The 23,207-nt window shown below is 39.5% G+C and overlaps 1 protein-coding gene across 2 annotated transcripts in view; it reads left to right on the plus strand.

Annotated features, from left to right (window-relative positions):
* MFSD6 (major facilitator superfamily domain containing 6) overlaps nucleotides 1-23,207 on the plus strand; it is an 81,106-nt gene that overhangs the window by 9,275 nt on the left and 48,624 nt on the right. For both annotated transcript variants that reach the window (XM_039234720.1, XM_039234721.1), the window contains exon 2: nucleotides 16,558-18,163. In XM_039234720.1, the coding sequence (XP_039090651.1) occupies nucleotides 16,620-18,163 (1,544 nt within the window). In that variant the 5' untranslated portion in view covers nucleotides 16,558-16,619. The remainder of the gene's footprint in view (nucleotides 1-16,557; nucleotides 18,164-23,207) is intronic.

Here is a 23,207-nt window from a genome sequence, read left to right on the forward strand (position 1 = left end):
TTGGAGAAACTCACAAGATGGAAATATCTTTTAAAAAACATTCTGTTCATGTTGTGATTTGAACTGCTACTTGTTCTTCACACTAGGCTTGTGTTAAGGCAGGAAGTTTATTTGAGATGTAGAAGGAAATGAGGTTCTGAGGCCTGCTTCAAATTTATACTAGAAGCTACTGGCACAGGATTTAATCAGAAGGCTAAAACAAGCAGGAATCTGCTTCCATGATGGTTGATAAGGTCTAAGGACCTAAATTACCAATTTTTAAATGGCATTTGGGTCTTATATAAAGTGAAAGTGAAAATCCCCTTGGCGTTTTTTATTACTAAAGCCACATTTAGGATTCAAGATTATTTCCTCCCCCACAACCACACTCTGAAGAGATGAGAATAACTTGTTCCTTTTACCCTTTTAGCAGTATGAAGGGAAATATGTTAGGATTTTGGCTCCTATCTTTCATGTTTATTATGTTACAAATATAATTAAAATGTGCCTATAATAAGTGACTCTGTTTTAAATGAATAGGTATTTCTGGCCTGGAGATACCTAATTATCATTCCAGTCTCTAATCCAACAATGTGTTCTCTAGTGAGTCAGTGTGCTTCCTCTCCCCTGGCCCCCCTACCCTGCAAAAATTAGGCTGAGGACATGGAAATGGATATAAACTTAAATTCACAAGCACTGATGGATAAAATGCTAACCTAGTTCACGGGTGGTGACAAAAAGTTGTAGAATACTCACTTGGGAGGGATGTTTCTAGAGTAATTGTAAAATATGGCCCAGCATTTTAACGAAATGCTTGATGAACATGATCACAACCATCACCAACAGCGTATGTGGTTTTGAGTTAGAAAAATGCTTTTTCAATACATTATTTCATTTAAGTCCTAAAATCCATCTGTGAGTTAGTTGACTTGGGTTTGTGTTTTGATCCTCATTTTACAATGAATAAAGGGAGGCTCAAAGAGGCAATGATTTGTCAAAGCCAGGAGAGCAACTGGGACTTCTCTTTGCACATTCTAAAATTAGTTTCTGTCACATTAAACTTTAGTAAAATATTATGTATACAATATATTATCATCAGGTGCTTGTCAAAAATAATCAATCTTTATTGCAAGCCAACAAGAGTAAAGGGCAATATGCAAACCACTAGATTCCTCATTCAAGTAGTTTATCATCTAGTTGGGAAGACAGGAAGTACCTATAAAAAGAGCAATAAAGTGATCCACAAGTCTTACCACATCTCAGGTGTGAGACCAATCTCCAGGAGTAGAGAAAGGAGTCAGGAAAATATTAAGTTTATCCTATTTCCAAATGTTATAAAAAATTGCATTAGGTACAATTCATACAGTACTATCTAAAGTAATTGTATCACAGAATATTAGTACTTAAAATTAGTCTTAAGACCAATACATTAAAAGGTCAAATGTTAGGAAATCCTTAGTAGGGTTTCAGTAGCAAAATCCTGCCATTCTGTTTTCCTCACTGAATCTATAATAATCTTTGTAAAATACAAATGTGGCCATTGTATTCTCTTCTGTTTTGTTCTCTTCAGTGGCTCCCTGTTGTGCTCAAAATAAATAACACCAACAAGTTCTATATATTATATCAGGCAGTAGGCTAAGAGTTCAACATGCATTATGCTTTTTCATCCCCCTAGCTACACTAACAGAAAAGTGTTATTACGTTCACCGTTTTGTAGATGAGGAAACTTTGAAAAGTAGCTTCTCCAAGGCCACAGAGCTAGTCAGTGTCAGCGCTAGGATTCTAATCTCTGATAATCCCTCATCCCCTACTCAGTGACCCTTTAGGGGGCGTGTAGAAGGCCTCTCTTGATCAGGCCCGCACCTGCTCCTCTTGTGGGTTACTCTCTCATCCTTTGAAACTTCCTTATGGCCCCACCCAGAGGCTTCGGTGTCAGCTCTGCCTCCTCCTATTTTATCATAGAGCACCGTGTATTGTGGCTGTGCTTACCCCTCTCTTTTTTCCTACTGGATTTGATATCAGGGACTGGGCCTTCACCATTTGAATTACTGATCACCAAACATACATCCCGTCCAGTTTTGGTTCTAAATCTGTATTTGTTAGATTAAGAAGAAAGAACATCTTTAATTTTTATTATGTTTCTAATAAGGTATTTTGTGTTCTCTGCTGTCATCCCTCAGCTTGATTCGCAGGACCGTCTGTGATCTGTTGCTGTCTGCTAGCCTCAGATGCCCTTCAGCCCCAGTATTAGCATCTTAAGGATCTTCTGTTATCTCTTCTCTCCCCCCTCCACCCCCCTCCCCCCATCATAGTTTTCCCTTCATCTTTGCCCAAGGAAAATCATACATATCTTTCAGGGTTCAAGTTAAGTCCCTCATCCTCTTGACAACCTATGTCTGAAGTTTGGGCTCTCTGCTCTGAGCCCCAGAAGCATCCCATTGTCTGTTACATATTCTGTTAATTATGTGGTGCTATGTGACTTCTTGTCTGTTATTCTTGTGACTCGTCATTTAAATCTTCCTTGTGTTTTTGGCTCATCTTGTCAACTATACAGCAAGTCTTTGAGGCCCAAGACCATGTTTTTGGCACCCCTGTCTAGTAGCTACACAATACATTGAGACATAGTGTGCTAAGAACATTGTCTGGATTTGAACGCCAGCTGTCCTTCTTACTTCCTGTTGACCTTGGGCTAATCATATACTTTCCCTGTGGCCCATTTTCCTCATTGTCAAGTTGGGAAAGTAATCACTCCAGAAAACTACTGGGATTAAATGAATTAATACATTTTAAACCCATGGCCAATATTACTTAAATGTTATTTGTTGTACTTAGTAATAATTGTGATAATAATATAGCCCGCTGAAGCCCTTATTAAAGTAAAAATATGTTGTCAAGATGGCCAGCCACAAGGTATGCATTAGCCACTGTATGGATCAGTTTGTCACCCAGCAGACAGGTTTTGCCATGACCCTGGGAAAGGCCTAACCAAGAATGACTGGGATGGCAGGTTCTGGATTCTGGAAGGAGTTTCAGTCTGGGTGGAATACTGTTGGCAGCAGCTGTGGGGAGCAGTGAGTATCTGGGGGGTTCAAGCTGGACTTTGGGGAATCAATCTGGGCTGGAAGGACTAGAATCAGTTTTGACTCTTTTACAGTTTGGCCGAGCCACTAAGGAGCCATGTCAAAATGCTCCAAAAAGAAGAGGAAGGTTCCAAAATAGTCGTTCACCTCTGTACATCCTAATGCCCTTGTAGCTTGTATAACTGTTATAAAACCAACCTTATGTTTCGTTTTCATGACATTGGCTTAAGCTCTAGCAGATGCTAAACCAATCCTTATTGAAAAAGATCTGTTGGAATTGACCATGATTGCTGTGCCTCTGAGGAGAGCTCTTTCTGGAAAATACTGGGGGTGAACTGAATGTTCAAGAATGTAGTGCCTGAATACTGGGACTCTAAGACTTGCTTAGAGTGGTTTCTCTGTGTCTGTGGTCATAATAAATTGCAGCAGTAGTTATAGTCCTGCCCTGGGACTCAGCATTGATCAGTGGTATAGAGAATGGTCAATAACAGTTGACAGCACAAGGCTAGTTCTGAGGGTCCAAAAAGTGGATTTTCCCACTTTGCACCTTCAGTACTGGTCTCTGGCCTCTGGGCAATAGTGAGTTATGATGGCAATGGTGCTGGAGAAATGTCCTTTCTGTGTCACCCAGGGATTATTTCCTTTCCATCACTGAGAGTTATGTTGCTGCTATGTTACAATAATTGCAAGTCTGACCTTTGACAATGTTTAAAAATTTTTGTCAATGTTTGTTTATTTTTGAGAGAGAGAGAGGGGAAAAAAAAAATCCCACCAGAGCACGAGTGGGGGAGGGGCAGAAAGAAGGAGACCCAGAATCCAAAGCAGGCTCCAAGCTCTGAGCTGTCAGCATAGAGCCCAAGCAGGCTCAGTCTCAGGAACCGCAAGATCATGACCTGAGCCGAAGTCAGATACTTAACCGACTGAGTGTGCCCTGGCCTTTGATAATTATTATTCCAAACCATATATTCTGGCTTAAGGGTTCCCCCCCCTCAAAGTCGAATCTATTTCAGTTTACATACATAATGAAAGCTATCAATTTTAACAAGAATTATTTCATCACCTTTCATCAATAATTCAAAAATACCTGCTATTTGAATGACTCAGTGTAGGTACTGGTAGAATGTCTTTCTAGGTTTTAAAAGGCTGTGTTATATTTTCATAGTAATGGTGTTGATTACCAGCATTAGAGAGAGCTAGGTGAGAACACCTCTGTTTTCCTAATAAATAAAAGCCCTTCTTATTCAAGTAGGATTAACAGCAAACCTATGATAGACATTTCCCAGAGAAGTTCATAAATTTTAATTCTGTATATGATTTGAAATGTCTTCTCCCCTTTTTAAGTTTCTTTTAGGGGCACCTGAGTGGCTCAGTTGGTTAAGCATCTGTGTTTAGCTCAGGTCATGATCTCAGGGTTTGTGAGTTCAAACCCCACATCCTTTGGAACCTACTTTGGGTTCTGTGTCTCCCTCCTTCTCTGCCCCTCTGCCACTCACACTCTGTCTCTCTCTCTCTCTCTCTCTCTGTCTTAAAAAATAAACGTTAAAAAAAAGTTTCTTTTAAACAAATCTGTTTTTAAAAAAATCAAACATGAGCTCTTTTTTTTTTTTTTTTTAATGTTCACTTATTTTTGAGAGAAAAAGAGAGAGAGCGAGCGAGCAAGTGCGAGAGCGCGCGCACAAGCTGGGGAAGGCAGAGAGAAGGGTACAGAGGATCTGAAGCGGTATCTGTGCTGACATTAGCCCAGCTGATAGGGGACTTGAACCCATGAACTGCAAGATCATGATCTGAGCCAAAGTTGGATGCTCAACCAACTGAGCCACCAGGTGCCCCTCTTTTAAACAAATCTTTAAGACTCAGAGGTGTAAACAAAGTGTAATGGGTTCGTGTTGTCAGACTATTTAATAAACAGAATCTCTCCTTGGTTTGTAATGAGTTTAAGTACTTCATCCAGCATATAAATATTTTTACTGCTCTTTATACTTGCTCTATCAATCCTTATGGCAAATTAAATGTAATCTAAGTCAGCCAAAGCATGGCCTACTTTGGGACATATTTTAATTTTACTAAGATACAGAGGTTGTTTTGGTTCATTTGCTTTTTTTTGCCCTGTTCCTGTGATTGCCCAGATGAGTATACTTAAAGTGTATTTTGTCATTATATTTTAAATGTGATTATTTTGGGGCACCTGGCTGGCTCAGTCAGTAGAACATGCGACTTTTGATCTCAGGGTTGTGAGTCTGACCCCCACATTGGGCATGGAACCTATTTAAAATAATACATAAATAAAAATAAAATGTTTAAAAATATAAATGAATGTGATTATTGGTTCCTTTTCCTCAAAAATCTAAATATAACCTGAAAATATTAAGTCTAAACATTCATGCCCTGAATTGAAAATAAAAGTTTTTGTTTGTGTACATTTTTAGATTTGAAATTCTTCTAAAAGTTACTGAATGTGGCATTCACATGAAGGTACAGAATGTTACAGTACAGGAACATTCCCTTACCTACTTTGCATCTGTTTATACTTTGAGAATTACTTAACATCTGGACTCTTGTAACAAGAGACACCTTGTTTAACCTTATGATAATAAAAAAATCACTTGAATAAGATGGAGAGGAAAGAATGCTTTGAGAGAAAGTCCCTCACCAAGGTTGAAATCAACACCCTAATGTAAGATATTTTGCAGCTTTGAATTTGCATTTGGGCATCAGTTCTCATCATTACTTGGACAATTCAGAGACTTGTACCCTTCTAAAAGGACTTTGTGTCCTTCTGTGACCTCCTTGTTAAAGACTCAGTGGTTGATTTATGGAGGATAATTAATTAAACGCCACCTGATTGGAATTCAGTCAGAATGCTTTCTGTACAGTTCTGAAAACTGTCTTTAGGCTGTTATAGAAGGGTATTAGTAGCTGCTTTTAATTATTGTCCTTTGTAAAGGTACAGCTCATATGACTGCTTATTTCTCTTTTCTTTATGTTTAATTTATTTATGTATTTTGAGATAAAGAGCATGCACCTGAGCGAGTGTGAGGAAGGGAGGGGCAGAGAGAGGGAGAGCAAGAATCCCAAGCAGGCTCTGCATTGTCAGAGAGGGATCTATATATCTGTACACAGATCTGTATATAGAGCAGGGCTCGATCCAGTGAACTGTGAGATCATGACCTGAGCTGAAACCAAGAGCCGGACACTTAACCAATGAGCCACCCAGGCATACCTTAATTTTTATTTTTTACGACAGAATACAAAGTGTTTTTTTTTAATGAACATTTTTTTAAAAAAATGAACAAGTTTATAAAGCTTCCTGATAAGTAAAGCAATCACCAGATTCTGCACAATCTCTCATATCCCGTCCTAGGGGCAACTACTTTCTTGCCTTTTAGGCCACTATTTTGATATTCACTTGTGTATTTTTAAATAAAATACTTGTATTCTTAACTCTTGATTTTTAAATGTAGGCATTATCAACTGTCTTCCCATCATGGAAGATATGGAGCCAACTCTTTTCTGCCCCAACTCTCTATACCTGTTTAACCTTCTCATTTCCTATCTTCCCACTGTTGTTATGTGGTGATTTTTACTCTTTACATTAGTAGGACTGTGTAATCACAATGTAGACATATAATAAACTATGGTTATTTTTTTTCCTGTGCAACTTTTTGTTTTCTTGTAATGTTTTGCCTACTTAACTTTCTCTCTGCTGACCAGAGAGAGATTCATCCCTGAACTCTTCACCAGTTACTTCGGGTTCCCCTAGAGACATTCAGATGTCTTGTTACTGGGTCAGTGTCCTTTTGCTGTCACAGGCTCTCTGCGAGCCTTGAGACCTGGCCCTGCTAGACCTGCTGCTCTGTGTGTCTGGTGCACATCTGTCACTCCAAAATCTCCGATCGCCAGTGTGCCTGTGTCCCTTTACCTGTCTCCCACATCTGGTCTCCTTTTTTTAAAATTTCTTTTCTAATTTTTATTTTATTTTTTATTATTATTTTTTTACAAATAGTTTATTGTCAAGTTGTTTTTTTTTTTCTGTTTTTTGGGGGGGGTGTTATATGGAAACCAACTTGATCTTTTCTAATTTTTAAAAAAATGGTTATTTATTTTTGAGACACAGAGAGACAGAGCTTGAGTGGGGGAGGGGCAGAAAGAGGGAGACACAGAATGTGAAATGGGCTCCTGGCTCTGAGCTGTCTGTCGGCACAGAACCCAATGCAGAATGCGAACCTTACATCAGGTCTTTAATGTCCTGTATCCCCTCTCTTTTTCTTCATTTAGTCCCTCCCTTTTTTTTTTTTTTTCAGGTTTCACAACCTGAGAAACACAAGATATACATTTTTTGAGAAACGGCTTATGTAAAACGTCTTTATTTCACCTAGAAACTTGAATAATAATGCGGCTGCCTATAGCTTCCAATGTTATTGTTGAGAAATCTGAAGCCATCTCTGGTTCCTGATCCTTAGTATGTGATATATTTTATTCTCTGAAACTTTGTGGGGTCATTGGTTTGTCCTAGTGTTCTGAAATTTTAATGGTATGCTTTGGCTCAGGTCTCTCTTCTTCCCCATTCTGGGTACTCAGTGGGTTGTCTCAGTCAGACAATTCATAGCTTCCAGTTCTGAGAAATTTTCTCAAATTAAAAAATGTCCTGCTCTTAATTTTCTCTGTTTTTCTCTTCTTGGATTTCCAGTGTTTTTAGATACTTGACTTTCTGGATGATCCTATATTTGTCTTAACATTTCTCTCCTACTTTCATCTCTTTTCTTCTTCTTCTTCGTATTTTAAGTTCATTTTTTTTGTTGAAAAAATAATACAAATCAATACACATTGAACCCATCTGTATAATAAAGACACCGATCAAAAAAATAAAATAAAAAAAAGACACCGATCAAAAAACTATAAAATTATCAGCACCCTAGAGCCCCTTTTAGTCACTACCTCCCCCAAGGGTAACTACTACTTTAAAAATAAAGCTTTTATTAAAAAACATTAAGCTTTTTGTTTTGAGGTAACTGTAGATTCTCATACCGTTGTAAGAAATGATCCTGAGATGGCCTGCCTATTGTGTGTTCACTTTTCCTCAGTGGTAACAGCTTGCACAACTCGAGTACCGTAGCACGGCCAGTATACTGACTTCTGTATGATCAGGGTATGGAACGCTGTGTCCCCACCAGGATTTCCCATGCTTCCCTTCTGTAGCCACTGCCCCTTGCCTCCTGCCTCTAATCTGAGTTCAGACTGCTGAACTCCTGACAATCTCTTTTGTGTTCTCCATTTCAGTAAATTTGTCATTCCAAGAATGATATAGGAATGGAATCATACAGCATGTGATCTTTTAAGATTGGCTTTTTCACTCTACAGTTCTCTGGAGATCTGTTCAGGTTATTATATGAATCAATAGTTCCCTTTTATTGCCGCATAATATTCCATGGTATGGATGTGCCATGGTTTGTTGAACCATTAGTCCACAGAAGGGCATCTGGTTATTTTCATTTTGGGGGTGTTACAAATAAAGCTGCTATCGATATTTGTGTATTGGTATTTTGTGTGAATTTTTTTTCATTTCTCTGAGATAGATGCCCGGAAGTGCTGTTGCTGGGTCATGTGGTAGTCACATGTTTAGATTGTTAGGAAATTGCCAAACTGCTTTCCAGAGTGGCTGTACTATTTTACATCCCCACCAGTAATGTATGAGTGATCTAGTTTCTTTTTTTATCCTTGGCAGAATTTTTATGTTTTTTTATCCTTATTTTTATTTTAGCCATTGTTACATATGTGTCGTGATACCTTTTAATTAAATGTACACTTCCCTGTTGGTTAAGGACCATGAACATCTTTTCCTCTGTTTATATGCATCTGTATATCCTGTCTCTCCTCTTTGGTGAAATGTCTCCTCACGTCTTATGTACATTTCCCAATTGGATTATTATTATTACTATTTTTTCTTGCTGTTGAGTTTTAAGAATTCTTTATATGTTCTGGATACTAATAATTTTTGAATGTGTCTTGAAGATATTTTCTCCTACTCTATAATTTGTCTTTTCCTCCTTTTAGTAGACTTCTACAGAACAAATTTTTAAAATTTTGATGAAGTCTAATTGACCAATTTTTCCTTTTATAAATCATGCTTTTGGTGTTAGGTCTAAGAACTCTTTGGCTAGCATTAGAGCCTGAAGATTTTCTCCTAAGCTTTTTACCTAAAAGTTATGTAGTTTTACATCTTGCACTTAAATCTGTGATCCATTTTGAGTTAATATTCATATAAAGCATGAACATGGTCTGTTTCTCCATTTTATTTATTGATTGATGAGCGGGGGCACATGTGAACGAGGAGTGGGGGGCAGAGGGAGAGAGAGAGGAGCGGGGGTCACACTAAGCAGGCTTCGTGCTCACCCAAAGCAGGCCTCGAGCTCACCCACTGTGGGATTCAACCTTACAGAACGTGAGATCATGACCTGAGCTGAAGTCAAATGCTTAATGACTGGGCCACCCAGGCACCCACCATTTATTTAGATTTTTATTTCTTTCATTGGCATTTGGTAGTTTTTAGCGTATAGTCCTGTGTATTAATTTATATTTAAATATTTCTTCTTTCTAGGAGATTTTGTAGATTTCTTGAGATTTTTTCCACATAGTCTCATGTCAGGTGCAAATAGAGGCAGTTTCTTTTTGATCTCTTTTGTTTTCTTTTTTGTCCTCATTGAAATGCCATTTGATTTTTGACAGATCAAAAAAGAAAGAAATGTGCAACACTATGTTGCATAAGAGTGGTAAGACCGGATGATCTTGCTTTGTTCCTTTAGGAAAAAAACAGTCTTTCATCATTAAGTATAATGTTACCTGTAGGTTTTTGTAGATGATCTTTATCCGGTTGAGGAAGTTTCCCTGTCTTCCTATTTTTCTGAGACTTTTCATGAATTAGTGTTTAATTTTGTCAAATATTTTTTCTGCACTGATTAATAGCATTATGATACTCTTTTTCTTCAGCTTGTTAATGTGGATTTACATTGATTGGTTTTCAAATATTGCACTAGTCTTGTATCATTGCAATAGATCTCACTTGGTCAAAGTGTACAGTTCTTTTTATATATTGCTAAATTTTCTTTTCTAATATTTTGTTAAGGATTTTTGTGTCTATGTTTATAAGGTATATTGGTCTGTAGGTTTCTGGTGTCTTATGGATATAAGATTATGGGTTGATAATTTTTTTTCAATTTTTTAAATGTTTTGTTTATTTTTGAGAGGGGGAGAGACAGAGTGCCACTGGGGGAGGGGCAGAGAGAGAGGGAGACAATCTGCAGCAGGCTCCAGGCTCTGAGCTGTCAGCATAGAGCCTGACGTGGGGCTTGAACTCCCCAACTGTGTGATCTTGACCTTAGACGAAGTTGGACACGTAGCTGACTGAGCCACCCAGGTGCCCCACTAATTCTTTTCTCTCACAAAATATATCATGCCACTTGCTCCTGGTGTATATGGTTTCTAATGAGAAATCTGCTATCACTTGTTTTTCCAGTACTGGAAAGTTGTGAGTCTTGTGTCATTGCTTTCAGGATTTTTTCTTTGTCTTTGATTTCCGAGTTTGACTATGATGTGTCTTTGTGTGGGTTTCTCTTGTTTGGAGCACATTCAGTTTCTTGAATCTGTAGGTCTTTTGCCAGTTTGAGAAGTTTTCATCTTTAATTCTTTGAGTACTTCATCTGTGCCCTTTTCTTCTTCTCTTTCCAGGACTTTGATGAATGAATGTTCAATCTTCATTATCCCACAGGTCCTTTAGGCTCTGTTAATTTTTTTTCCAGTCTATTTTCTCTCTGTTGTTCAGATTGTGTAATTTCTATGTTCTGTCTTTCAGTTCTCTCATTTTCCCTCTCTCCTCCATTCTGCTGTAGAGTCTATCCATTGAGTTTTTTATATTTTGGTCATTGTCTTTTCCAGTTCTAAAATTTCCGTTTTGTATATATTACATTTTTTGCTGGGACTTTCTATTTCTGTGCTTCAACTTTCTTCTTTCCATTTAAAAATTTTTTAAAATATTTTTATTTATTTCTGAGAGAGAAAGAGAGAGTGTGAGCAGGGGTGGGTCAGAAAGAGAGGGAGATACAGAGTCTGAAGCAAGCTCCAGGCTCTGAGCTAGCTGTCAGTGCAGAGCCCGATGTGGGGCTCAAACCCACAAACCGTGAGATCATGACCTGAGCCAAAGTCAGATGCTTAACCGACTGAGCCACCCAGGCACCCCTCTTTCCATTTCCTTAAAGAGGGTTTGTAATCACTTGTCGAAGCATTTTTTGAAGTCTCCCTGATTCTTGGTATGTGTTATTTTTTATCGAAACTTGGACAGTTTAGGTATTATGTTATAAAACTGTGGGTCATGTTTAAGCCTTCTGTTCCAGCTGGATTTTTCTGACATGCTCTAGCAAGGTAATTGGAGATGTTGCCTCAGTACTGCCAGACGGAAGTAGAAGTCCAGGTTCCCCACTTAGCCCCTCATGACACCTGAGAGTAAAGGAGCTCCTCTTCGTTACTGTCAAGTAGAGATGGGTGTTCAGGCACACCATTAGACGTCCACCAATACCTCCCTGGCTAGAAGGAATAGGAATGCCTCATTGCTGCTCCCTATGTGGCTTCACTGACACCCCAGTGAGGGGTGGTGGTGAAAGTCATGAGTGTCTACTAGGCCTCTTCTGACACCACTCCAGGTGGGAAAGGTAGGGGTATCTTGTTACCGACAGGTAGGCATGGAAGTTCAGGATCCCCCGTGTTCTCCATGACACTGTTGTGGGGATGTGATCTCATCACCACCTAGCAGTGATGAAAGTCCCAGCCCCCTACTTGGTGTTCTCTGATGCCACCTCAGCTTAGGGGTTGGGGTGCCCTCTTGTAGCCTGGTGAGGGTGGAAGTCTGCAGCCTAGGCAGCCTTTGCTGGTGCAGGTGGGAGTAAGGCCACATTACTCTGCAGTCTCCTTCTGTGATATTAGGCTGGAGTGGAGCAGTTATTACCTAAAGTTTTCTGTTTTTCTAGGCTGGATTTTCCCTCATCGTTTAGCCAGAGAGAACTTTATTCTTTGTTGTTTGTTTGTTTTTTGGTTTGCATTCATTGGTATTTCTGAGTTCTTTAGCTCCACTCACCCCCATGTTCTTTGGATACCAAGGTCCCTAGCAGGTGTGCCTTCTTCTGTCTACCTTTCAGAGTCTTCTGTATTTGCTTTATATATAATGTCCAAATTGTACTTAGCAGGAGTAGTAGGGGAAAGTGTGTCTACTTCATCTCTTTGGAAACAAAAATCTACCTTGACTTTTAATACCATCGATTAGTTCCGCCTGCTTTTGTAACTCTGTATACATGGAATCATATGGTGTGTGCTCTTTTGATTCTTTCTTTTCTCAGACTGTATTATGTTTGTGAGATTCATCCTTGTCATTGCATGAAGTTGTAGTTTGTTCATTTCTACTGCTATCCAGTATTTCATTATGTGAATAAAACATACTTTATGTATTCTGCTGTAAATAGGTTGTTCCTAGTTTTGAGCCATTAAAATTGTTCTACTGTGAACATTTTTGTAGATCTTATTTGGCAAACAGATTACTACTTAATAAATATCTAGGACTTGTCAGGTATACATTCAGGTTTGATAGCTGTTCCAAACTGTTATCAAAGTAGTGTACCGATTTACATTCCTACCGGCAGTCTAGGAGAGTTCCGGTTGCTCTACGTCCTCATCAGCTCTTGGTATTTTCTGTCCTATTCGTTTTAGCCGTTTTGGGAATATGTTGTATTGTTGCATTCTGTTTTAATTTGCTCACTGCTCATTTTAATCAAGTTGACCATCTTTTTATTAATTATTTTCCATTTGCATGGGCTCTTTTCTGAAGTGACTCTTATTTATACATTTTTTTCTGTTAGACTACCTGATATCTTTCTACAGATTTTTAAGATTTCTCTCTATATCTGATACATTCTTTTGTCAGATGTATATAGATATATACAAATATACATATAGATATATACAAATATATCTATTTATATTTGACATTCACCCCTACCAGAATACCTTATTTTATTCTTTGGCTTGACATTTCCATTTTTAATGTTGCCTTCTTATGAAAAGAAGTTTTTAATATTAATGTAGTCCAACTCATTTTTTTCTTCCTTAATGCTTAGTACTTTTATATCCTATTTAACAAGTCTTTTTCTATCCTAAAATCTTCAAGATATTTTTCTGTGTTCTATTTTAAAAGTTATGTTACTTTATCTTTTACTTTTATTTATTTATTTTAAATATTTTTAAAAGTAAACTCTACCTCCAACCTGGGGCTCAAACTCACAACTCTGAGATCAAGAGTCACATATGCTCTACCAGCTGAGCCAGCCAGGCACCCCTGTCTTTTACTTTTAGATATACAGTCCATATGGAATTGATTTTTGAGTATGAAGTGAAGCGAAAGATCTGTTCATTGTCGTTCTTTTTCTTCTTTTTTCTAAGAAGTTGCCTCAGATGTCTCTTTAATATCCCTTACTTCGTCATGTATGCTCTTTTTCCACAAAAAAAAATTGCCATGATTTTTTCATTCAGGCATTACTTTTATTTTCTCATCTTCCTTCTTCTTTAAAAATTTGTATTGTCTTGTTTTTGTTTCATAGTTGCATTTCTTTTCCCATTTCTGAAGATAATATCTTTAGGAAATACTTTTTTCCTCATATACCTCCTATTTTCTCCGTGTGTGTGAGGGTGTGTGTGTGTTTCTGTTTGTTTTGGTTTTTTTTTTTTAAGCTTAAGTATTTTGAGAGAGAGTGTGAGTGGGGGAGGGGCAGAGAAAGGGCGACAGAAGTTCCTAAGTTGGCTCTGTATTGACAGCAGAAAACCCAGTGTGGGGCTTGAACTCACAAACCATGAGATCATGACCTGAGCTGAAGTCAGATGCCCAACCGACTGAGCCACCCAGGTGCTCCCATGGTTCTATCTTTCATGTAAGATACTTTCCTCAAATGTCTTATAATTCTGGGTGTCTGCCCGTATTTAGTGACAGGGCTTGATGACTCTGAGCTTCCATGTAGCATGATTTGGTGGGATGTTTAGTTAGGGAGACCTCAGTATCAGGATCTCCAGAGAACCTTCCAGCTTCCTGCCTGAAGGATAGAAGCCTTGCCAGCTTCTGGGCACCCTGAGAGAAATGGGATGGGGATTAGGGACAGGGCTAAGGCTTGGAATCAGGGTGTGTATGTTCACTCTGGCCCTGTTTTCAGTATGGTACCCCTACTCTCAACTCCAGCTGTTTCTGTATGAAAACAGAACCTCTGTTTTATCCTCTCCAGAGGAAAAAGCCTCCACATGGAGTACAGAGGGGGATTGGGTGTCCGGGTGTCCTGAGTGGGGGTTCAGATTTTCAGTCACCTCCATTGACAGCAGCCTCCCCTCCGCCACCCCCACACTGCCTTGCACTTCAGCCCGACATGGCCAACCTGTGAGCCTTTGAAGGGTTCTGAAGAATAAACTATTTTACTGGCTTTCCCCACTATCAACCAAGGTTTCTGTTTTCTCAGAACTACTAAGTTATTTATCAATTGTCTAACTGTATTCTGGCTTCCAGAATCTTATTCTATCCATTTATGGGCCCTTTAATTCTCCTAGCTCGGACTATTGGATTTTGACTTGAAGAATGTGTGTGCGTGTTGTCATTTTAGTGGGGTTTAGGGATTGAGGTCAGATATGTGCACTCTGCCATCTTCGCTCGAGTGTCATGTAATTTTATTCACTTGGAAAAGAACAAACATTTCTTTCAAGATTGAGCTTAGAAATGAAAATAATTTAGAAAATAAGTCCAAAGGAGAATTATTGTTCTTTCCAGGTGATGAGATGGAATTGGAGCCGACTGGGATAGGTGAAGGCACTGATGATGAAAGAAAAATAAATATAGAACGTTGAGAAAATCTTTCAGCTGGACAGCAAAAGATTGGATTTTGCTTTTCCCTCAAGTTTTGTGGGGAAAAAAAGATTCCTTTCACTCCAAGAAAAACATGAGTTGGGAACTAGATAGAGTTGGGAGTTACACCACATTGTGAATGCACTGAATTCCATGGAATTGTTTACTTAAAATGGTTAATTTTATGTGAATTTTACCTCAAATAAAAGAATTGCTTAAGCCTAAAAGTAAGAAACACACAAGCATTTTTAAAACTTACACCTATTTTGACACGTGGCTCTTGGGGGTAAAAGAGAAGTTGGCTTATTACACAGGTCTCATTAAATTGTGTTCCTATTATCTGCCTAGGAGCTATTTTTAAAATGCTTACAAGCATGATTCTGGAAGATTTTCAGAAAGTTAGTCTTTGTTTTGGGAAAAGGGAGAGTGAGATCTATTCCAAGGAGTAACAAGTAAAGTTAAAGATGAAAGGAATTAATATGTATTTAATGTGTACACCTCCTACGTCAGACTATATTCATTACCACTTGACAAATCTTGATGCAAACAGAACCTTTTGGCCCTTTAATTCTCAGTATAATGGAAGAAAGGGAACTTCTGGTGGAATGTGCCACAGTTCCTGTAAATTTATACCATTGACATATTACTTATCTTTTCCTATGAAACACCCTGTCTTATAAAAAGGTTTAATAGCATTTTATTACCCAGAATGTAACCTTTGGCGATTTATTGTGGTTATTAGAGCATGCAGCTTAAAGCCATAATATTAGGGTTCAAGTCCTCACTCTGCCACTTATGAGTTGTTTAAGCTCACCATGCCTCATTTTTCTCATCTGCAACATGGAGAAGATAATAGGGATATTGTGATCAGTATGCATTAATACATTTAAAGATCTTTATGTGTTGCCTGGCATCGAGTAAGTGCTCACTCAATAATTGGCATCTGTTGTTTTTTTTCTGACATTTTTTAAAACTACAATCCATAAATGCACACCTGGAGAAACATATGCAGTATACACAGTGTAAGGATGGTCTCCTTACCAGGATGCCTGTCATGGCTATAGTGACCAACTCCAGTTGCGAATGTGTATTTTGCTCCCTCATTCTCATCACGTTTGTGGTTGTGGTTAAAAACTTACTTACTTCTTCTTTCCTATAGAAACTTAATGGTTGTAGCTCCCTTTATTTCCTAAAAATTCTACACCTCATAGTGCATTGGATTTGCCTGAAAAGTAGAACCAAGAAACTGTAAAGAGTATTTATTTTCAATTCTCTGTATTTGGCTTAGACATAATCCCTATCACTTGTACATTTTCACTACAAATCAATGAAAAGATTTGAGAATGAACTTGAGCCATAAACTTGCCATTAGAACATGTAATTAGTCAGTCAGTGGCCACAAAGAGTATTGACTTTTTGAAAGCTATTTTTCTTATTTAGTATTGTATGGCTGTAAATGATAAATGGGAGAATTCTCTCACAGTTACTATTTTTAGTTTGAAACTCCTCAGTTTCTTGCAAGAAGAAGCTCTGTGTTTACATGTTATTGTCATACTAAGCTATCTTTTAAATTTTACTCTACAGATCAACAATAAAAATTTTGAAGGCCCTAAAACTTTAAAACTTTCTGATGGTGGTGAGAAGCCATGGCGGCAGATGATAAAGTTGCCATCTTAACGGATGATGAAGAGGAACAGAAGAGAAAATATGTGCTTGCTGATCCCTTTAATGGTATTTCCAGGGAACCAGAACCACCTTCAAATGAAACACCCACCTCCACAGAAACCTCTGCTCTTCCTGAGGAGGAAGTAGACTGGATAGAGAAACATTGTGTTAAAATAAACAATGATCTTCTGATATCCAAGGTCTTCTATTTTTTCTTTTACTCTGCATATGGCTCTCTTTACCCACTTCTGCCGGTGTATTATAAACAGCTGGGAATGTCACCAAGCCAGAGTGGATTGCTAGTAGGTATCCGGTACTTCATTGAATTCTGCAGTGCCCCGTTTTGGGGTGTAGTTGCAGATCGCTTTAGAAAAGGCAAAATTGTCCTCCTCTTTTCTCTTTTGTGTTGGGTTTTATTCAACCTGGGCATCGGATTTGTCAAACCTGCTACCTTGAGATGTGTACCAAAGATTCCCCCAACATCTCGTCCCACCAACTCAAGTCACCTGCTAACTATCCCGCCGACCAATTCTTCCATTACCACATCACCAAGAATGCGTGAGAAAAGGAGCCTACTCCCTTCCAATTGGCCAGTGATATTAGAAACAGGGCCCAATGTCACTGAAACTGTCATCTTTTCGACAGCCCCAAACAAGACCAGTGCACCCACTCCGCAACCTCAGACAGATGAAATTACTGACCATATTATGGACTTTACCTTGAATCCAAGCACAGCAACCTCTGCCTTCCTGGGAAATGTAACCAGAGAGACGACCACTGCTATTGTCACTACCACCAAATCTTTACCTTCTGATCTTTACCTTGTTTATGATCAGCAAGAGGTTGAGGCTATATTCTTGGTGATCCTGGTAGTCGTCATAATAGGAGAATTTTTCAGTGCCTCTTCTGTCACCATTGTGGACACTGTAACACTTCAGTATCTGGGAAAACACAGAGATCGCTATGGATTGCAGCGTATGTGGGGCTCCCTGGGCTGGGGCCTGGCGATGCTGTCTGTGGGCATTGGGATTGACTACACACACATAGAAGTGCTCATCGATGGAAAGGGGTGTAAACCCCCTGAGTATCGGAACTACCAGATCGTCTTTATTGTCTTTGGAGTTCTCATGACCATGGCTTTGATTGTCGCCACTCAGTTCCGCTTCCGCTATAACCATTTCAAAAACAATGAAAATAAAGGAAAAGAGGTGGAGATCCCTCAAGTGGAGAGGAACAGCTCTACAGAGTCCTCTGAGGAGACACCAACCACCATGAGCCACTCACAAGCCTTCAACTTTTGGGACTTAATCAGGCTGCTTTGCAGTGTGCAGTATGGCTCGGTATTGTTCGTGGCATGGTTTATGGGTTTTGGATATGGCTTTGTGTTCACCTTTCTCTACTGGCATTTGGAAGACTTGAATGGAACTACGACTCTCTTTGGGGTCTGTTCAGTCCTGAGTCATGTGTCTGAGCTGACAGCTTATTTTTTTAGTCACAAGCTCATTGAACTCATTGGCCATATCAGGTAAGAACATGCTTATTATTGCTGCCCCTCAGCAATTGAACCTCATCTTTTTTGTTCATAGCTCCTTTTAGCACATAGAAAGAAATTGTAATTTGTGTTGGGAGTAGGGCTGGAATGGGAATGGGCTTTCTGTTGCTCTTGTCCTCAAAATAGAAACAAGAGGAAGGAAGTAATGAACCTACTTGGATTATCTAAAACAAACAAAAAATGCTGCTTCCTCTCTGTATGCTAGGAGGCCCTTGCAGTAAATGTTTTCAGGCATAGGAGCACCAGTGTAGTGAGCTAGATTATGCTGTGGACCTTGAAGAGTCCACTTGTTCCAGGCATTTGTGAAGAGAACAATGTGGATTAGGTTTTTTCAGCCTTCAGTTATTCTCAGCTACTTGTTATATGTGGTGTTTTATGATGATGTCCAAATTATTTAATGAGGCTGTGATATGACCCGCCATAATCCCTAATCTATGATACTACATGGAGGAGATTCTTACATGATTTTTTTTTTCCTGATCATTACATTGGTCTCTGCATTTTTGTCTGCCATGAAGACATGGGACAGTTAAAAATCTGTCTTTCACCTAAATTTCCCATGTAATCTTTTTAGTCAAAAAAATCTATAAATGCTTCCTGTTTTCTTGTGTAATGTTCCTCACCATTAATGTTTGTCTGAAGTTGACTGAACAGTGCCTCGCTCTTTATAAATCTTTCTTTTGTTGGTCTAAAATGTACAGCTGGCTACACTTAAGACTTCTTACCTCATAGAAAAGTGTGGCATGTCTGTCCCTAAAATTTAAAGTTGCTATAACTGAAAGAGAGCAACTGTGTGTGTATATGTGTGTGTGTATCGTTAAATCTGTTTCCATGAGAAATTAAGAGAGAGAAATAGGCACTGACAAGATTTGAGAAACAGTGACCTTTTTTCCTTTCTCTTCTCTTAACTGAAGGTTTTAATTAATTAATAACTTAAGTAATTTGATTTAAAGTTTCAACCTAGAATCATTTTTCCCCCAAACAATTGTGAATATTTTTTTCTCGTTTGGTTGGTTTTGCTTTGGGAGGCTGTGTCCTACTGCTTTTGTTTCTCAAATCTTTGACCCCTTTGTTGTCACTAAACAAAGCCAAGCATTGTATAGGTGGTTCCTAGACCCATTGGGTCCCCAAGGCATATTTGGTGGGTCCAGTTTGAAAAGAGTCTTATAATATTAAGGCCTTGGAATGCCCTTTAACTTTGTCCAGGTCATGTTTACATTCTCTGAGCTGTGGATTGACTATGATGCATGAGACATTTCTCTTCAGCCTGTCATTTGGATGGGGCACGCGCGGGTGGGAGGCGAGGCCACCCGGGCTTCCCTTATCCCTTCTGGCCTCAGAGCTGGCGGGGCAGGTGAAATATCAAGAAAGAGAGAGAGAGAGAGAGAAAGAGAGAGAGAGAGAGAGAGCGCGAGAGAAAGAGAGAGAGAGAGGAAGGAAGGAAGGGAAGGAAGGGAAGGAAGGGAGGGAAGGGAGGAAGGGAAGGGAGGAAGGGAGGAAGGGAGGGAGGAAATCGCAGTCATTTATTCCCAGAAAGACACTCAGGTCTTATGAGTGATTGGCATTCCTAGATGTCATGGTTTAATCAGTCAATTAATTTAACTATTGAATGTTAGTTTGAATAATTGAATATTGACTCAGTAGAGTATGAGTGTGCATTATATTTTCAAAAAAATTGCTAGTCTCTTCTCACAAGCTAAGAAAAGAAGTTTCTTTTCTGTCTCTGCCTTTTGTCTAAGGTGTATATTTTCATGATAAAATCGTAGAAGATTTACTACTAATTTTGGTAATTACATGAAGCTTACCCTTGTAGTTACTGAGCATTTTTTGTTGTTTCTTTTTTTCCTAAGCATTATTTGTTACTCATTACTTGAAAACCTATAGCTCAGTTAACCTTAATTTTCTGGTTTTTATGTACAGAAAACATCTTCCTCTTCTTATTTAATGGTGTGATGGAAGAAAAAGGCTCTTGTGGTCACACTGCTGCCCCCAAGAGTCTATTGGGATTCCATTCATTAATTTGTGGTCATTTGCCTCTTTTGGGTTTTAATTCTGTCCGTTAAATGTATTGTCCTAACTGCTTATGTAAGATCCAAATAGCTACAGGAAGATTGTGCTCACTATTCAAGTAGAACAGATATGTTTCTTTTATTGAGAATTTGGGGAGCCCAGTCAGGTGGTGGTGGGTGAGATTTGGGGGGTTGAAAGTGTACTGATGACAATTGTGAACTCTTCACTGGAATTCTATCCACTCAGTAGTTGACAAAGAGATTATGTTTCTATGAGTTGATGATTTTTTATGTTTTCCTATAGGATCATAAGGAGGGATCTGTCTGTGGCTTTTATGTATGCATGTGTATTTTTTCAATACTCTGTGACTGTCTTACTGTTTGTTTTTAGGAGTCTGCACTACCATAAAGATTGTAAATATCTTAATGTAGCACAAAGTGAGTTTTCCACAACTTTTTTTTTTTAATATTTTTATTTATTTCTAGGAGAGAGAGAGAGAGAGAGAGACAGCGTGAACAGGGGAGGGTCAGAGAGAGAGGGAGACACAGACTCTGAAAAAGGCTCCAGGCTCAGAGCTGGCAGTCAGCACAGAGCCAGAAAAGGGGCTCGAACCCATGAAACGCGAGATCATGACCTAAGCGAAAGTCAGACGCCCAACCGACTAAGCCACCCAGGCGCCCCATTCCACAACTTTTTAATATAGATTCATAATGAAGAAAAACTCATACCAGAAAACAATGTTTTAAAATAGCATGTCCAGAGGCACCTGGGTGGCTCAGTTGGTTAAGTTTTCGACTTCTGCTCAGGTCATGATCTCACAGTTTATGAGTTCAATCCCTGCATTGGGCCCTGTGTGGACAGCTCAGAGCCTAGAGCCTACTTCAGATTCTGTATTTCCTCTCTTTCTATCCCTTCCCTGCTCTCTCACTCTGTGTGTGTCTCTCTCTCAAAAATAAACATTAAAAGAAAAACATTTAAAATAATAGTAAAATAGCATGTCCATTTTGGAAGTACTTAGTAATTTAACAGTTACACAGTTTGGGCCCAATTTTTCAGGTGATAAACGATCAGTCTAACCACACACACATACACGCGCACACACACACACGTGATTTCTGGTTTTGATCTTGGATTTTGTTCTTCTCTGGAAAGTAGCTTTCTCAGGCAGATAGGTTGATGTTTATTATTTCCACTAAAAAAGGTAAATTTCTTTTGATGTGAAATCACACAACTTTGGAATTTACAGCAAGTATATTTCTAGGCTAATTTATGTAAAGGTGCTAAGAGATTTCTTTAACTAGAAATACAAATTTATCTTAAGGATGTATTTATGCTGCTGAATGTTTTAACAGCTGTGGGTAGAGTTGTGCTCAAAATACATTGTAGTTAATCATTTGTAAATTTGTAAATCATTACTATCCAATATTAGGCCGGCACCTATGTTATTTGATTTAAATTTATTTAAATTTAAGGGACACAAAAATCTACTCAATCAGCTCTGACTTTGCCTTAAAATTCTTGCACTCAAGGTCAGTTTTGCCATGCAAATGTCATCTGGAAGGGGTTATAGATTAACCATGCTTAGCCATTAATTACTATGTAATAGTAGCTAAGTATCCCAATGAGCTAGCCAGTCAGCTTGGGAAAGAAGCAAATACATGATGCAAACAGCAAGAGGAAGAAAGCTCCGGTTTTCCTGGTGCAGGATGACCAAGAACAAGATGATAGGCTACCAGTTGAGGACACTTGGGGCATAGGACGCGAAATTTTGTCACTGGAGGAACAGCAGTCAGCATTATAAGAAGGAGGAAAAGGAAACGCTGCTGTCGGGGTGCTCCGGGAAGGCTTCACAGAGGAAGCGGAATGTGAGCCTGCCACTGAAGGATTTAGAGAAGACCCTGTTTAGTTACTTATGTTTTGCTGCTTCTCCTCTCTCCTGTTCTTACCACTGTATTAGCTGAGTCTAGATCTGCTGGCTGTCAGATGCTACTCTCACCCTCCATGGCAGGGTGCTGACTTCTGCAGGCTGCTTCTCCTGGCTTCTGCCTGGGTTCAGCCCATCCGGCCGTTCGCACCCAGCAGACGCAGGAGGAACGCTTTCAGGACTCCTGGTGCTCAGGCTGCACTCGGACCTGCTGCTTACGGCTCTCTAGGGTGAACTCGGGCATTCACAGTTTTTCAGGTTCCCCGGTTGATTCACCTTGTGACCAAGGTGAACAAATATGCTCAGCCACGGTGGCTCTCTCTGCGCAGCCCTCTCCTCTCCAGTCTCTACCCTGCACCCCAGACTCTCAGTCTGTCTCCTCAGCTCTGGAGACCCCTGCACCCTGTCCGGCAGCGTCCCTTAGAGCTGCTGTACCTCGCTGTGGCCCCCCACCGTGGGTGGACCTGGGCCCTGCTAACATGCCCATTCCTGTCGGGCTTCCACCCTGCGCCTGCCAGAGGCTGCCTGAGTGCCCTCACCAGACTGGGCTTCTTCTCAAGGCGTCCTCACAGTTCTTGGTGAAAATGCGAAAAGAGTGTGGACCTTAAGCAACTTTTTTTCTCTCTTCTCATTTTTTTTAATGTTTATATGTTTTTGAGAAAGAGAAAGAGAGAGAGACCGAGAGACCAACCCAGGAGGGGTGGAGAGAGAGGGAGACAGAGAATCTATAGCAGGCTCCCGAATGTCAGTGCAGCGCCAGACGTGGAGCTCAAGCCCAGCCACCCAGGGGCCCCTGTCTTCTCATTTTTAAAAGGAGACTTAATGTTCACAGTAAATTTGTAGTTATGTAGTACATTCTCAGAGGAGCAAGTATGTCTCTTACTTAAAGATCAAAATCCCGCATATTTGTTCAACTTAGTAGAACAGCTATTTAGGCTTAGAGAATTGCAGGTTCTTGGGATATAGGCCTAGCACAGAAAGGATTGGGCTATTCGAGGCCAGGTGGGTGCTGGGATTAGGAATGCAAACTTTATCCTGGAGGCAATAGGGAGCCACTGCACTGTTCAGAGCAGGTGAGGGTCA

The sequence above is a fragment of the Hyaena hyaena genome, unplaced genomic scaffold (assembly GCF_003009895.1).
Source record: "Hyaena hyaena isolate Hyena2069 unplaced genomic scaffold, ASM300989v1 scaffold_92, whole genome shotgun sequence".
NCBI lineage: Eukaryota > Metazoa > Chordata > Mammalia > Carnivora > Hyaenidae > Hyaena > Hyaena hyaena.